General features: G+C 50.0%; 1 protein-coding gene across 1 annotated transcript in view; it reads left to right on the forward strand.

The window, feature by feature from the left end:
• The window catches only part of CDC42BPB (CDC42 binding protein kinase beta), a 111,943-nt gene that overhangs the window by 70,204 nt on the left and 24,461 nt on the right, over window positions 1-17,278 (forward strand). The window contains exons 8-20 of the mRNA XM_068540145.1: window positions 1,026-1,274; window positions 2,679-2,758; window positions 4,705-4,871; window positions 4,951-5,070; window positions 5,952-6,085; window positions 7,283-7,525; window positions 9,403-9,513; window positions 10,781-11,025; window positions 11,130-11,235; window positions 11,606-11,730; window positions 12,184-12,289; window positions 14,854-15,002; window positions 15,329-15,423. Of these exons, the coding sequence (XP_068396246.1) occupies window positions 1,026-1,274; window positions 2,679-2,758; window positions 4,705-4,871; window positions 4,951-5,070; window positions 5,952-6,085; window positions 7,283-7,525; window positions 9,403-9,513; window positions 10,781-11,025; window positions 11,130-11,235; window positions 11,606-11,730; window positions 12,184-12,289; window positions 14,854-15,002; window positions 15,329-15,423 (1,930 nt within the window). The remainder of the gene's footprint in view (window positions 1-1,025; window positions 1,275-2,678; window positions 2,759-4,704; window positions 4,872-4,950; window positions 5,071-5,951; window positions 6,086-7,282; window positions 7,526-9,402; window positions 9,514-10,780; window positions 11,026-11,129; window positions 11,236-11,605; window positions 11,731-12,183; window positions 12,290-14,853; window positions 15,003-15,328; window positions 15,424-17,278) is intronic.

Consider the following 17,278-nt stretch of genomic DNA (forward strand, 5'->3'; position numbering starts at 1 on the left):
TGCTCAAGTAGGGAGCAGATGAACACTAAAGTGGTAAAGGGTCTTCTGTTTAAATCAAAGCAAGTTATACTGTTTTTTTAAAAAAACACTTTTCCCAAAGTAGATATAATTTTTTATTTATAAATTAATATATACTTACTATAAAAACTTCAGATATGCAAAAGTGCATGCCGTAAATAGATGGTGAAAAACACCCCTTGCACTTCTCAGTGATGAGCGTGGTTAAGGTAACAAGTAGGACTTGGTTAAATTCTAAGACCTGCTGTTTGCGAGCGCCTGCCGCCTGTGGGGCCTGGCCTAGTGGTCTCTTCGTTCTTTTATTCAGTCTCCACCGCAGCCCTGGACAGCAGGGGCGGCTCAGTGCTCAGGCCCACTGTGCCATGGTGGTGTGTGGCCTTGTGGACTTAAGCTGGCGTGGGGGGGGTGGCATTTAAATAAATGGCATCGCATCGCATATGACCGGGGTTTTAGTCATCTTTCTGCTCAGCACGCGGAGGGGGACCTTACTCTCTGTGTATGTGTGCACCATCTCTTGTTTTAACAAGTCCCTTTTTGATGAGCATTTAGGTAATTTTCAGTTTTCTTGGTCAGAATAGAATGGCATCATGAACGCGTTATGTTTTCTCTTTGGGACCGTTTCTCTAGACTAAATTTTTAGAAGTGGAACTGCCACAGCTGCTGGTAAAATGTGTTCTGAAAGGCTGTGCCAGTTTCTCTCCCACCCACAGCCTGTTGTCAACGTTCTTTGCCACCTTGATAGGTGAAAATTTATCACTGTTTTAATTTATGTGCAATGTGGTAACAAGTCTACCATGAATAAAACCAGCAGGACTTAACGATTTTTATGTTTGCTTTTCTGGAATTCAGCTTCATTAGCTTTGGTTGCACTTAGTTACCACGAAATAAAAAGTGACTGTTGTTTTGGAGCTATTGTTTCTACTCTGTTCCCTGTGATGTCTGTGCACCTTAGATTTTTCTGAGTGCTTTCATCACGTGTCCTCTGATTTGCCCCCCTCCCCCTCCAGGAGCGGTTTCAGTTCCCATCCCACGTCACGGACGTGTCCGAGGAGGCGAAAGACCTCATCCAGAGGCTGATCTGCAGCAGGGAGCGCCGGCTGGGGCAGAACGGGGTGGAGGACTTCAAGAAGCACGCATTTTTCCAAGGACTGAGCTGGGAAAATATACGAAACCTGGAAGCCCCTTACATCCCGGATGTGAGCAGTCCTTCCGACACGTCCAACTTTGACGTGGATGACGACGTGCTGAGGAACGCTGTAAGTGCGGCGGCCCGCCCCGTGTCGCGCCCCAGGGGTCTGCGGCGCACAGGCTCGCTCGCCTTGCAGGTGGCGAATCTTAGAACTGTGCTGGGCTCCAGAAATTTTGGCAACTGTCGCAAGAAACGTGCCTTTTATCCCAGCCTACGGCTTGGTCCTTAACATCCCTTTTTTAAAACGATGGGTTACTCAATTTGAGTAAAATGGAGTTATTAGATATCTATTTTGTTTTAGAATTCATCAGAATTACTTTTATCTTCATGGCTTTGTACCTTTGCGAAACAGCGCCAGGTACATTATCACATTAGAAGGTCACTTGCGTCGTCACCACTGCCAGGAGCCCGCCTGCGGCCCCACAGGTAGTACGTGGGCCTCGGCGTTTCCGGTCCTTCTCACTGCCCTGTGCGTGAGGATGCCCGGACTTGCTGCCGTCACGTGCGTTCAGCGTGCGCGTGAACGTCTCCTTACGCCTCAGGAGGTCGGGAGTGACAGTGGTGACTGGCCGATTTTGAGTTGCTGATGTTTCAGGTCGTGGGTTTTTCAAGGTGGGATGTGGCCCTGGGACCCGTCTGGTGTCTGACCTTTTCTGCCAGGGCCTCTGATGCACTTGTCTCAGTATACCTTTGGCCCCCAGAGAGTTTTGCTCATATGCTGTAAAACTATTTTGGCCTCATCAAACTCAGCCTTATTAGTCTATACGTGTGTCTTTGTTTGGGGATAGAGAAACTGAGGTTTCAACCAAATAAAAGAAAAATCTTGATGATTCCCTACAGACTTTTTCTTAGTAAAATAAGAGCTGACCTTTAGATGATGTGAGAAAGACTGAGAAAAGTATTGTCATTGTTGAAAGGATTTTTCCTGGACTTCAAAGAAACTGTTTCCACGCTGAAATTCTCCAGATCAATAACTTTGCTTTTATTTTTAATAGAGAAGGGCCCTCATATTGAAAAATAGAGTTGTAGTAAACCTATCTAAAATAGTCCACCTTTGGGTTCCAAACCCTGCTTCTGCCTTGGCCTCTGTTTCAGGCCAAGAACGCAGAGCCCAAGCCCCTGCCCCGTGTCCCCCACTCCTCCCTGCTCAGTGTCACGGTGAGTGGGGGTCTTGCCGCTTCAGGAGGTTCACAGTTGGCAGCCTGATCCAGGTTGGGCCCGTGCCATTATGATCATCAGAAGCAGTGGGTTTGTCCCCTTAACTGCGTCACGCTTTGGCCCCTGCCAGGAGCGGGAAGTGGACCTGCCAGTACCCGACCCCGTGCAGGTGGCACCATGGAGGCAACGTTCCAGAAGCGCCCTCCGTTCTCCCCGCTGCACTCTTGAGTTCACCCTGGGGTAATATTTTTTCTCCCTTGTTTGCCATTTGTTTGAGCATAATTTCGTTTATGTTGTGTGTGTTCTTGCGCAGGAAATATTACCTCCTGGTTCTCATACGGGCTTTTCTGGATTACATTTGCCATTCATCGGTTTTACGTTCACCACGGAAAGGTATGTCAGCATTTATCGTTCCGCAGCAGAGCGGGAGCCTTCCCAGGCGGGGAGGGGGGGGGATGAGCAGTCCGAGGGCGAGCTTCTGTGTGAGGCCGTGCCCGCGTCTGAGCGCTGAGAGGGCTGTGCTTAGGGAGCGTAGGATGGGTTTGTCCTTTAAAAATGCACACCTGGTGCTGCACGTGTTGCCACATATAGCGAGGTCGGCAGATTTTCTCCATAAAGGGCCTGGTAGCACATACTTTAGGCTTTGTGATCTCTGTTGTATACTTTTCTTTTTTAACAACCCATTAAAAACGTAAAAACCATTTTCAGCTTACGGGAAGTACAAAAGCAGGCTCGAGAGGGTTTGGCCCTCGGGCCATAGTTTGCTGGCGCCTGATCTCTGTAGGCCATCGGCACGGGCAGGATTTGTGCTGATGGGACATCAGTGGCCGCAGTTAGTGGCACGGTGTCCATTCACGCCCGGCTGAGCGCCGTCTTCATCAGGGCTCCCACTCGCTTTTGCAGGGCTCTTTGCCGCGGCCCCGTCGCTCCCATGGGTGGGGCTGCAGCTCTGCAGTCCCCACCAGAGCTGAGAGCATGAGCCCCACGTGTGGCTCCAGCTCCGGGAGCCCCCGGCTGGTGTTTGTCTGCGTCGGCCTCTGTCTCACATGGGCCTCTGGCAGAGTTGTGTTGCCGGAGACGCTCTAACTTGCTTTTAAAAGGAAACTGGGCCAAGAAGAGAGGGGTTAGGAAGAAAGGCGAGTGAAATAAAACAAATGGAGCTGCCACGGTGCCTGAAGTGATACAGATTCCTTGCAGAAGAGGGTTACTTGTGCTCAAGCTTGTAGAAACTCTTTCGGTGTGGATGCCAGAGTTAAACAGCACGTAAGCCAAAGTTATGGCGCATACCTTCCAGCCAAGAAGAGGCGTTCCAGGGTGTGCTGGGCGTATTGATTTATTAGCCCCTCTGCAGAGGCTCTAGACCTTCCCACTGCATTCAGCTCACTGGCTGCTTCTCACACCTGTGGATCCCAGCCCCGCCCCCCAACCGAGGCTCAGGTGTGTCGGGTTGGGTCCAGGGACCTCCTCCGGGAACAGACCCCGGACCCCGGCAGTGCCAGCCGGCACAGCACCGTCGGGCCGCCTTTGAGAAGCACCAGCCGGCCCCTCCTGTGAGTGTGTGTGTGCACGTGCGCGTGCTCGATGGGTGCCTCACTGCACGCACTGTAGGACTCAGAAGCGTCCCTGACGTCGGTCACTGTCACGTTAAAAGCAGAGGAGCTAAGTAACCTGCCCCGAGTTAAGCTCTGATGGAGAGAACCCTCCCCGGCCTTCGTCTGTGTGTTGTGAGTCGGCTGGCCGTTGGTGAGGAGCTTAACTGTGCTGGTGAGAGTGCTGGAATTGAAGGAACCTTGCAGGGTGTTCAGTCTTCGGGGGAAGATGAGCCCCGGAGGGTTGAAGGAACCGTCTGCAGCCAGTGTGGAGCCAGCATGCCCTCGCCGGCTCACTTCGCCGCAGGCCTCCGGGGTGAGCGTCCCGGGAAGCCTCTGCCTGAGCCCAGCCGGGCCCCGCCAGCCCAGCTCCTCGTGCAGAAGGCCTTCTCTTTTCAGTGTCTAGTTGAGTGGACGCGATGATTTAGAAATTATGCTCTGTACTAACACAGCATCGTAAATCAACAGTACTTCAACAAGAAAGAAAGAAATTACTGTCCCCTCCCCTGCAGAGGCAATGTCTCTGACCAGCTCTGAGGGCGTCCCTCTTCGCTGCCCGTTGTCACCCAGTCATTTGCAGGAAGGAAGACTCTTGTCTAATTTTGGCTCCATAAACAGTAAAGTCTTTTCGCAAGTGTTTTTGTTTGCCAACTTAAAAAGGCTTGTCTTTTACCCCAGGAAGTTTTTAAATGCTAATGGAATCACTGTAAATTCTCAGTAGATCAGAAAACCCTGTTGCTTTATTTGCAGCTGTTTTTCTGACCGGGGCTCTCTGAAGAGCATAATGCAGTCCAGCACGTTAACCAAAGACGAGGGTGTGCAGCGGGATTTGGAGAACAGCTTGCAGGTTGAAGCCTATGAGAGGAGGATCCGGAGGCTGGAACAGGAGAGGCTGGAGCTGAGCAGGAAGCTGCAGGGTGAGTGGCAGCGGGGCCTGTGCCGGGGGGTCTGCTTGCCGCTGCCGCGGGCCGGCGCTCACGCGTGTCTCCTCCCCAGAGTCCACCCAGACCGTCCAGTCCCTGCACGGCTCGGCCCGGGCGCTGGGCAGTTCGGCCCGGGATAAAGAGATCAAAAAACTGAACGAAGAAATCGAACGTTTGAAGAACAAAATAGCGGGTAAGTGTTCTAAAGTCAGACTGCTTAGTCTGTATTCTTGGGCATTCGTCTCTGCAAAGAAAATTTTCAGAGTCCTTTTCATTGGATGGAAAAGCAGGAAAAAAAGGTTAAACTTCAGCAAAGAGTTCTGGTGTATTGCCAGTTTATTTAAAATCATTTCTCCAACTTGCTTAACTCTAATACTGTAATGTTATAGTGACAGCTAGAATCAGTTCTTAATATTTTATGCATAAACTCTCAGAATATTTTGCATTTCTCTATCTTAATTCTCCTCTTTGTCGCTCTAAGACAGAATTGCCATAACTTTCCTTTCTGAAGCTTCCCTCAGTGGCTGTACTTACTTTCCAGTGTTTGAGGTGCTGGTTCTATTGACACGACAGTGTGTGTTTTGTGGTTCCTAGGTTATCAGAGCTTCCTGAAGACTCAAGTCACCTTTAAGTCTTAACCCTTTACCTGACACATGGGTTGGTGCGGCACTTGACTCTCATCTCAAATCAAACCTGAGTCAATTGCCTTCTCTCTGTTTCCTATCTGGGACCCACCATCCCGATCCAGAAAAGGGCTTCCATTGAGTCCATTACTTACTAAGACCCTCCTGCACCACTCGGCTGCACTGTGCTGGCTCACACAGGGAGCAAGGGCGAGACAGAGAGGCGCATGCCGCCCTGGGGCTCACGGTCCCGGGGAAGGGTGCGTAGACAGAGGGGCAGAGCCAAGTCTGGTGGGTCTGCTCAGGTGTGCAGGTGGCCATGTGCGTGCCTGAGAGAGAAGGTCAAAAAAGCCTCGAGGGCATTTGGGATTATTAAGTAATTCCCTGTCAGTAAGTCAGATCACAAAGTTTTGCATGTAAGGGAATACGCTTTCTTTTCTCTTTGGCTCAGATTCAAATAGGCTCGAGCGACAGCTTGAGGACACGGTGGCTCTTCGCCAGGAGCGCGAGGATTCCACGCATCGACTGAAAGGCCTGGAGAAGCAGTACCGCCTGGCGCGGCAGGAAAAGGAGGATTTCCACAAGGTAGTCAGAGGCCTCGTGTGTGAGAGAGGTTTACGTGATCTTGCAGGGTGTGAGGTTGAGTTCGTGCGTACGTTCGAAGATGTCCAGGCCCCTCGTCTGTGTGCGGGATCCTGGCCCCTGCTGCCCGAGGCTCACAAGCAGCGAAACTGGCGCCCGGTGACCGTGGGGCCGATCCCGGTCGTGGGTGCTCTTCAGCGCCTCGGCTGCACGGGCGCGCTTTCCGGTCGTCGTCTTTAACCTCGGGCACGAGCCTGCTGAGCGGGCGGTATCCCCGTGTGAGGACTCAGGGTTTTCCCTGCGCTGACCCAGCTGGCTTAGGGCGCTTGTCCTCACCCGAGCCAGGGTCCCCGTCCTTCCTGCCCGGCCTGCGGTTGCCTGCAGTTCCGGCCAGGCTTTGCGAAAGAGGCCACGGCTCCTTTATAACATTGATTTTCAGTGAGACACGTCCGACTGTGTTCAGACAGCAGTGTGTTCACACCGGTGAGGACCGTGTTTCCTAAAGTACATTCGGTTGTTGACCCTGTGGTTGGGGTCTGTTTTCTGAATCGAGCAGGATTTCCCTTCCCCGTGGTATCGTACCACCTGCAGGGCTTCGTCTCAGAGGCGCAGGTGGGCTGGAGAAACTTGCAGTGGGCGGGTCCGCAGGGGCCTCTCCTCCCTGTGGCGGGAGCTGCCCTGCCGGCCTGCTCAGATCCTGCTGCTTCGAGCCGCAGGCCAGCAGGTGCCACGGTGACCGAGCAGCCCAGTTGTCGAGGGATCGGCTGCAGGGAGCAGATTGTTTTTATACAGTTCTTTACTTTGATTGAAATCTTAAGCATTTTTGTATATAATATGTTCTTTTCTGATTCTGCTGGGTTTAAGTAACTAGATTGGTGACCAGATTCATGCTTCATCTGCTTTTGTGATTGTGTGGATGACACAGGGGAGAGGTCGAAATTCCCGAGCCAGACTTGCCTCTGCGAGCAAGCTGCTCACATCATAGGAGGGTCTCACTGGTCTCAGGTGGGCTTCTTCAGGCTGCGCTGGGACAAACAAAGGGCTCTTTCCAGGAAGGTCAGTTCTCGGGGCTGTGGCTACAGCCTGTAACCAGATCTGCTGTCACTTTAACCCCTTCACACAGTGGAAGACAGCGCTTCTCGCCTTCCCGTCCTTGTCAGGCAGACGTAAACCATCTGCAATTTAACTCTTTGTGTTCAGCAATTGATTGAGGCTTCTGAGCGGTTGAAGTCCCAGGCCCGGGAACTGAAAGACGCCCACCAGCAGCGGAAGCTGGCCCTGCAGGAGTTCTCAGAGCTCAACGAGCGCATGGCCGAGCTCCGGTCCCAGAAGCAGAAGGTGTCCCGGCAGCTGCGGGACCGGGAGGAGGAGGTGGAGGCGGCCGTGCAGAAGATGGATGCGCTGAGGCAGGAGGCCCGCAGGGCCGACAAGAGCCGGAAGGAGGTAGCTTCTCGGGGCTTCGGGGGGTGCTGGTGGGGCGCCTGGGTGACCCCAGTAGAACAGCTTTGGGAGCTTAGGCTGCGTCACGTAAATCACTTGAACATACAATGGATCTTAAATTTCACGTGAAGCCAAGTAGCCGCTTTGCTAAGCGTATATTTTGTAGCTTTCAGCCCTTGTTACCTATTTGTGAAGTTACTAAAAGAGGTTCCTGTAGTACTAAAATTTTAAAGCAGAATAGAGGGTATTCATGAACAAGAAATACCATAGAAACACGTCATGACGTGACGCAGCATGGCTTCAGGAGACACGAAGGCTTCTAGGTGCGCGACGCCGGCTGCCCCAGAGCAGCGGTCCTGAGACTGGCTTCGGGATCCTTGACACTCAGAAATCACTGAGGGCCCCAAAGGGCTTTTGTTTGTGTGGTTATAGGTCTTAACGTTTACCATGTTAGAAATTAAAACTGAAAAAATTTTCAGTATAACAACAGACTCATTACATGTTAACATAAATAACATTTTTAGGAAAAGTGACTAGTTTTTTAAAGTATAGTGAGAAGTGTGGCATTTTCAACATGCTTATGCCTTTCTTTAATGTCTGACTTAATAGAGAACACCCGGGTTCTCGTATCTGTTTCTGCATTGTCTGGAGTGATGCGCTTTTTTGTATAATGTACATGAAGAGAGCCCAGCTCCTAAGGTAGGGACTTAGAAGGGGAAGGGCCTTGCAGACCCTAAAAGGGCCTCAAGACCCCACTTTGAACTGCTGCCCGAGATGATTTCAAACATTCCGCTACCAGCAGGCAACATATTTCCCACAACCCTTCCTTTAAAATTCTGTTAGGGTTTACTCGGTAAACTGAGTGGGAGGGCCCAGAAGTATATGCTCTTGTTCCTTTTGTGTTCAGGGCTCTTTGTCCTTTGGCCTCAAAATGCCTATTTGTTTTCTTCTTAGACAGTTGATTTTGCAACCCCAGTACATTTGTAGTTCTAGCCAACTGTAACTCTTTGTAGTGAACCCCTAATTAAGCATGACCGTTCCAGTTCTGGGTGAAATGATACTGTGTCTGGGGTTTGCTTTAAAATGACTGGGGAGTAGCCACGCAGCTGAAGCAGGCCCAGGGTGCTACCTCTTGACGCCGGGTCATGGCACATGGGCATCATTATACCACTCTATCTACTTTCGTGTATGTTTCAAATCTTCCATGAAAAAAAAAAATGAATCTGGGACTTCCCTGGTGGCGCAGTGGTTAAGAATCCGCCTGCCAATGCAGGGGACACGGGTTCAAGCCCTGGTCTGGGAAGATCCCACATGCCGCGGAGCAAATAAGCCCATGCGCCACAACTACTGAGCCTGTGCTCTGGAGCCCGCGAGCCGCAACTACGGAGCCCGCATGCCACAACTACTGAAGCCCGCGCACCTGGAGCCCGTGCTCCGCAACAAGAGAAGCCACCGCAATGAGAAGCCCATGCACTGCAACAAAGAGTAGCCCCCGCTCACCACAACTAGAGAAAGCCCACACACAGCAACGAAGATCCAACACAGCCAAAAATAAATAAGTAAAATTAAAAAAAAAAAAAATCTGTATTCTACAGGTATCGGAGTATTTGTTTTCCCAAACTGGTATCTTTTCTTGAAATATAGTTTCAAAGTATCAGTTTAAATTAGAATTTAAACTTGTTTTATTACTAACCAGCCATTCCAGTTAAGTCCTGAAGTGTATTTCTCAGCCTTTACTTGGTGATCAAAATCTGATGAAGAGCAAAGAATTACAAAGGTCTGCCAGGGTTTCGTTTGCTTAGAGTTCCTTCTGGGTAAAGGTCTAGCTGCCGCGGTGGAGCTGGTTTGTGTTGATAAAAAGCGCTGTTCTCCTTCCTTAGCTGGAAGCTCAGCTCGAGGACGCCGTGGCCGAGGCCTCCAAGGAGCGCAAGCTGCGTGAGCACAGCGAGAACTTCTCCAAGCAAATAGAAAGTGAGCTTGAGGCCCTCAAGGTAGTGCTCGGTTAGGTCTTTCTTCTTACTGAGAGAGCAGACTCTTATCCTTAGCAGCTGCCGGGCGGGAGTCACCTTAAGCGATGCGATTGTCGGGGCTCCGACAAGACCCGGCGTGGGGCGGGGGCGGGGGCGGGGGCGGCAGGGCCCGGAACGCGATGTGAAAGCTTATGGGAGCTTCTCACCTTTAAAAACCGGGTTCCTTCGTTTCTTGTGTAAATGTTTCCGGCAGTCTGGAGCCAGCCCTAGCAGACTGACACCTCGTGCTTTCTCTGTGTCTGGGTTTCTAAACTCGGTGGAGCCCGCTTCTGGAGAAGCTTGCAGCCCATGTCCTGCTGCTGACACTGCAAGAGCCGGGCTGGTGGCCGGGGGCCTCGTCCAGGGCCAGAGGGCAGTGGGGTGGCTGGGGAGGGGCGGGGGAGCGGGGGAGGGCCCTAGTGGCTCCTCATGGGCTTGGCGAAACTTCAGCTCCGGGACTCCACTTTCTGAGCCTGGGTTTCCTCATCTGTGAAATGCAGACGATGGGTCTTCTCTCGCCCTCACACCTGGCCCGTCCCCCCAGCACACATCCCCGAGGTGTCAGCTTCTCCCCGTCGTCTTTGCTTCCACGGGCAACACCTTTTGCCTGGACTTGGCGGCCTGTGACTGCGTCTCCCCGTCCCTTTCTGTGCCCCCTGCAGTCTGCTCTCCACACAGCAGCTCGTTACACCAGAGTCAGAGCTCGTCAGGTCATTAGTGCCCTCTGACGGCTTCCCGCAGCGCTCGAATAACCCTGACCTCCTCCCTTGTGCCCCCCGATTCCTCCTGTTCTTCAGACACTTGCAGCTTGTCCCCCCACCTCCCTCACTCAGTGCCCCTGCCCTGGCTGAGCCCCCACCTCCCCCGTGATGAAGACCTTCCTAGCCTGATGGCTCACTTCCCACGTCACCACCCCGTGTGACCCTGTTAGCAGGAGGGTGCCTGGCACACGGTCAGCCCTCCAGAGAATACTGTTGCGTGAATGAACGAACAGCGTGAGGAGACCTTGAGGACCATTCGTGTCAGAGTGTGAGACGGGGCCTCTGGGTCCCAGGCAGATCCGGGCTCACCCCTCCCAGGGCAGACACCACCCCCCGCCCCAAAGCCTGCCCTGCAGCTGTTAGAAGGATCAGTGTCCTTTGGCAGGGCAGAGGAAGAAGTGCTTGCAAGTGTCTGCTGTGGTTGGGGTGATGCCTGAGCCTCGAGGAGGGCGCAGAGATTTGTAATTTATTCCAACCTTTATCTTCAGATGAAGCAAGGAGGCCGTGGGCCAGGTGCCGCCTTAGAACATCAGCAAGAGATTTCCAAGATAAAATCTGAGCTTGAGAAGAAGGTCCTGTTTTATGAAGAGGAATTGGTGAGACGCGAGGCCTCCCACGTGCTGGAGGTGAAGAATGTGAAGAAGGAGGTGCACGACTCTGAAAGCCAGCAGCTGGCCCTGCAGAAGGAGGTCCTGGTGCTGAAGGACAAGTTAGAGAAGTCCAAACGCGAGCGGTGAGTCCGCACAGCCCCGCGGCGCGGAGGCCTCGGGCTGAGCCGGGCCCGGGGAGGAGCGTTGGCAAAGTCAGGAACCCCTAAAACCTCTCCCGCCTTCTCAGGCACAGTGAGATGGAGGAGGCCGTGGGCACAGTCAAAGACAAGTATGAACGAGAAAGGGCGATGCTGCTTGAGGAAAACAAGAAATTAACTGCCGAAAACGAAAAGGTGATTTAAAGGATCTGAACTGTCACTTTGCGGATGCTGTAGTTTTTTCAGTCTTGAGTCTTAGAAGTTTGGTATTTTAAGTATTTTAATTTTTAAATGAAATAATATGTTTGATCTTTTAAGTGGGATGTTTTCATTTGGTTACAAGCTGCTAATTACCTGAAATCAATAGCTCTAATCACTTTGATGTTAAGATTTGTATTGAAATGTGACTTAAGTTAGATATGATCAGAAAGTCCACATTGGAAAATTCGTTTGGGAAACTCTCATAAGGATTAAAGAAAACTTTCAAAATTCAGAAGAACTTGTAGTTTTCATAACGCTAAGGATGCCCAGTAACGAGTTGTGTGTTACAATTGTTTAATTTCAGCTTTGTTCCTTTGTGGATAAACTCACAGCTCAGAACAGACAGCTGGAGGATGAACTGCAGGATCTGGCAGCCAAGAAGGAGTCGGTTGCCCACTGGGAAGCCCAGATCGCGGAAATCATCCAGTGGTACGTGCACGGCAAGCCCCGCGCTGCGGCCCGGCTGGCGCCCCCGTCGTGGCTTCCCCAGCTGCCACCTCCTCCTTCACACCTCACGCTGTGTCTCTGAGGTCTAACCCTACAGATCTCGCCTGTTTCCCCCAAATCGGTACCGTCTGGGGGCAGCATTTCTGTCCAGTGATCATGACATTGGACTGAAGGTGGAGAAACAGCACCACCAAGTCCCTGAGGGTGTGGGTCGCGCTGGGCCGCCCCGCGTGTCCTGGCTGAAACAGAGGCAGAGCTTCTGGGAAGCACGGCTGCACGAAGGCCCAGGAGCCCCAGAGAGCGAGCTGGGACTGGCCTCCCCTAACGGGGTGTGGGCTCGTCACGGGTGACGGGGGGTGACATGGCATTGGGCCGCCGTGTCCTGAGGAGGGGTGGTGGGCACCTCTCGCTCACGGGATGGCCGTCCCCCTCCAGGGTCAGCGACGAGAAGGATGCCCGGGGCTATCTTCAGGCCCTGGCTTCGAAGATGACTGAAGAGCTCGAGACGCTGAGGAGCTCCAGCCTGGGGTCAAGGACACTGGTAGGTCTGGGTCTGAAATGCGCACTTGCGTTGCTGGGGGATCATCAGTGGCTCCAGATGTGAATGTGCAGGTAATTCAGTGACGTGGGAGGTTTCTGTGTGGCTAGCATCTTGTCGGGCGTCAGGAGATCACAGATTACTTTGATACCATTCATTCATTTAGCAAATCACTGTTGAGTAGCAGGCTCTGTGGCGCAGTCTTAACTTAGCAGGACGGGATTCCGCCGTCGAGGAGGTTTGCTTTATTAGTGTGTAGCTCTGTCCGTCTGTCCAGCAGTCTGTGTGACTCTGAGCGCTGGGCTTGGTGGTGCTGGTCCCCGTGCAGCAGCTCGCACCCCCTTCTCTCCTCCACCATTTACCGTTGTTAAAATACGCATGTGTGAGTTACTTTGTGAATAATATACAGAGTAAGAGTAAAGGTGAAGAGGAACAACTTCATTAGGATTCTGGCTAGAATTAAACTTAGTGAACGCACAGTTTTATTCCATGTTTAACTGGTTTGAAGGTATATTTACCAAGGTGGGGGGGCCAGTACTTTCGGGTGGACTGAACTGCTGGCCCCCGTCCCACAGGGCCTGGAGCACGTGCGGCTTGTGGACGCCGAACCTCAGGAGTCCGTCTCTGATAGGTTCCAGCTCATCCTTGACCTCTCGCTCTTCTTGCACTTCCATCACCAAAACACAATACATTTTTTGTTTTGTTTTTATTTATTTATTTTTGGCTGTGTTGGGTCTTCGTTGCTGCGCACGGGCTTTCTCTAGTTGCGGCGAGCGGGGGCCACTCTTGGTTACGGTGCGTGGACTTTTCATTACGATGGCTTCTCTTGTGGAGCATGGGCTCTAGGCGCTCGGGCTTCAGTAGTTGTGGCTCTAGAGCGCAGGCTTCAGTAGTTGTGGCTTGCAGGCTTAGTAGTTGTGGCACACGGGCTTAGTTGTTCTGCGACCTGTGGGATCTTCCCGGACCAGGGCTCGAACCAGTGTCCCCTGCATCGGCAGGTGGATTCTTAACCACTGCACCACCAGGGAGGTCCAGAACACAATACTTTTGAAAACATGGACAGCTCATAATTTTATTGAAGGAAAAAATACCGCTGTGTTCTTTGCTCCACAATTGGAAAACATTTTCATTTTTACATTTATAAACACCAAATAGAATGAGCAGTAAATTTTTTTGTTTCTATTTTTTTCTTTTCTTCCAGTCATGTTTACAAGTACACTGGCATTTATAAACTGCATTAAATAAAGTTTGTGCACAAACCTCATAAAAGATGAAAGACTATGTCCTTTTAGCAAAATGGGATTGTTGAGATTCTTTTTTTTATTTTTTTAAAATTTATTTATTAATTTTTGTCTGCGTTGGGTCTTCGTTGCTGTGCGCGGGCTTTCTCTAGTTGGGGCGAGTGGGGGCTACTCTTCGTTGTGGTGTGGTGGCTTCTCGTGGCAGAGCATGGGCTCTAGGCGTGCAGGCTTCAGTAGTTGTGGCACGTGGGCTCCAGTAGTTGTGGCTCGCGGGCTCTAGAGCACAGGCTCAGTAATTGTGGCGCACGGGCTTAGCTGCTCCACGGCATGTGGGATCTTCCCGGACCAGGGATTGAACCCGTGTCCCCTGCATTGGCAGGCAGATTCTTAACCGCTGCACCACCAGGGAAGCCCCCGTTGAGATTCTTGTTGCAAAATACAGTGTGGATAGTTCTTCGTGTTGAAGGCCTAACTGGATGAGAATGTCCTTAGAAGTGTATTGTCCTTAGAAGTGTGTTGTCTGTTCACTTATCCATCCTTGAGAAAGTTCCTCTAGGATGTGGTCCCCTGAGCCTTCTCTCAGCTTATCGGTCCCGCTGTCACCGCTAGATGGAGCCCTGCTCTGCTCCTCCGTACCCTCTCTGATTGTCCACTAATTGTGAACCATCTCTCTCACTCCGTTTTCTCTCTTTCTTGTTATGGAGGAAAAATGAAAAATTCTTAACCGTATTCCGTGAAAGCCTAAAAAAAAGTCTACAAGATAATCTCTCCAGATTTCTCTTATGCTCTTGAAAGCTGGTGAGATACATCAGGTAGCTCAATAAGAAAATGGAAGAATGCTGTCCTCAAGCTGGTTTATTTCACTATGACTTCAACCTTCTAGGTCATTCCATCATTCCTCCTTTCTGTTATTATTTTAGTCTTTTATCATAGGTAGGAATAATTGATGAGTAAGGACATAGTTACTGAGATGATGAAATAGCAGAATGTTTCAAGACGTAGGAAAAATAAGATAACTGTGATCGTAGACTGTAACTTAAATTTGTAAAAGAATGTAGTGGAGCCATGTAGAAATTACACTATAGGATCAGTTTTATTCTTAAAAAAAAAAACCTGTAAATTTTATTCTTTAGAAGACCTCTAAGAAAGAAGTCACAAAACTAAAATTGGATCCCATGGACTTTAATAACATCTGAGAGTTGATACTTAAATATAATAAAAGCTTAAGATTCAAAGAAGATCAAGTACTTATTTGTTAGCATTAATTTTGTTAAACAAGTAAATAGCTTAAGAATGTATTTTTAATATTTGAACCGATCTCTACAGGATCCCCTTTGGAAAGTTCGCCGTAGTCAGAAGCTGGACATGTCTGCACGCCTGGAACTGCAGTCAGCTCTAGAGGCGGAGATCCGGGCCAAACAGCTCGTCCAGGAGGAGCTGAGGAAGGTCAAGGACATGAATCTCTCCTTTGAAAGGTGCCTGCGGGGCCTTGGGCCACCGGGGGGCTGGCACTTATTCGGTGTTCAGTTAGACCTGGGTGCACGGGTGTGTGTGAGCACTTCACCTCCTGGGGGCTGTGCTTATTAGTGTTTTCAGGAAAAAATGAGAGCATGAGAGTCTGCAGTTTTGAAGTGTATGAACAGGGGAACTTGTCGTGCCTGCCCTGCCGCTTTCCCAGGCACCTGGGTTAATAAACACCCTCCCTTCCCCCCACCCCCACCCCAACATCTTTACACTCTCTGAGCCAGCACAGAGATGACTTGGGCTCTGGGCACTTAAAGCTGTTTATTTTTTATTTTAGCAAACTAAAGGATTCCGAAGCCAAGAATAGAGAATTATTAGAAGAAATGGAAATTTTGAAGAAGAAGATGGAAGAAAAGTTTAGAGCAGATACTGGTAAATTAGAATCAACGTGTCTGAATTTTCTTTTTTTTTAATTTATTTTTGGCTGCATTGGGTCTTCATTGCTGTGCGCAGGCTTTTCTCTAGTTGCTGAGAGTGGGGGCTACTCTTCATTGCAGTGCGTGGGCTTCTCATCGCGGTGGCTTCTCATTGTTGCAGAGCACAGGTTCTAGGCACGCGGGCTTCAGTAGTTGTGGCTCGCGGGCTCTAGAGCGCAGGCTCAGTAGATGTGGCGCACGGGCTTAGTTGCTCCACGGCATGTGGGATCTTCCCGGACCAGGGCTCGAACCTGTGTTCCCTGCATTGGCAGGTGGATTCTTAACCACTGCGCCACCCAGGGAAGCCCCTGAATTATTTAAATATAAACCTTTTTTAATGAAATGGTTTTATTTTAGATTTCATTTCTTTTAGGTTTAATAGTTTTTAGTTACATAAAGAAAGCACTTAGCATAATTCCAAAGTCCAAATTCTGAAGTAGAGTTTGTTCAAGGATGCCTTCTCCAAAGGTAGCCACAGTTTTTGGTTTATTCTTCCTTTGTTTCACCTTGAAAATATAAAGCAAATACCTGTACCTGTATAATTAGACAGTTGTGTCCCCCATGACTTCACAAAGGCCTGCCCTGCTCTGTTCTGTGCTCGGGCGAGGCCACAGCCCTCAGCTGGTCCCGGACCCTTCGCCCAGCACAGCACAGCACCCTGCTGGGTGTTGGGCTGTTCTGGTCTCTTGCTATCACAGAGTGCTGCAGTGAGTAGCTGTGTGCATATAGCGTTTCCTATTTCTGTCCGTGAATTTTGGGGATAGATTTCCAGAAGTGGGATTGCCAGTCAGAGGTCAAGCATGCATACACTTAGCCTCAACAGTGCTGGATTCTGCTCCGATGCTTGTGGCATTTGTGTCTCCACCACAGTGCAGGCGAGGGTCCCTGCCCCAGAGCCTCGCCCACAAAGTATGATCTTACTCTGAATGGGTGAGAAGTAGCACCACATTTGCATTTTTTCTTATTATGAGCAAGATTGCACATCTTTCCATATGTTGGAGGGCTATTTGTATTTCTTATTCTGGTGACTTATGTATCTGTGTTTTCTGCCCATTTTTTAAAATTCAAGTTGTGGCTTTTTCTTAATTTTTAGAAGCTTTTTATGTATTGAGGACTAGAACCTTTTGTTTGACAGAAGTTGCAGATATTTTTCCTAGTTTGTCTTTTGTCTTTGTTTATGATGGTTTTTTGCTGTTGTTGTGTTTTTTTGTTTTGCCAAGTGTAAGGTGTTTTTATTGTTGTTTTTTTAAATTTTTGTGTGTCAAATTTATCAGTTTTTTCCCTTTTTTGAGTCACAGGGCAATACCCCCAAGTCCCCAGTTGCTCAAGTAATTCACCCATGTCTTCTTTTGACGCTTGCATAGTCTCACTTTTAACATTTAGATTACTGACCTATCTGGAATTTACTATGATGTACAGTTTGAGGGGCGGACCCCGTTTTATCTTTTTCCTGTGGCTAGTTAGTTGTGCAGTGCCAGTTACTAAAAAGTTCCCCTCGCTACTGATTTCAGATGTGAGTCTGATCATAGATGAGATTTAATTACCATGGGCCCTGGGGGCTGTTCCTGGATTTTCTGCCCTGCTCGTCGTCCATGGGCGAGACCCCCTGATTCTAATTAGAGAGGCTTTAATGAATCTGCTTTAGTATCTGGTAGGTCTCCTCCCCCCACCCACCCCCTCATTTTTAGAGATTTCCGGATAGTCTTCCTCGGTTACTCTCTCAGATTTATCATTTAACTGACAGAGAATTGATATCTCGATGACACTGAGTATTTGCATCTTAAATTTTTTACCTTGACTAGTCTCGTTTT

This window comes from Eschrichtius robustus, chromosome 1 (genome assembly GCF_028021215.1).
Source record: "Eschrichtius robustus isolate mEscRob2 chromosome 1, mEscRob2.pri, whole genome shotgun sequence".
NCBI lineage: Eukaryota > Metazoa > Chordata > Mammalia > Artiodactyla > Eschrichtiidae > Eschrichtius > Eschrichtius robustus.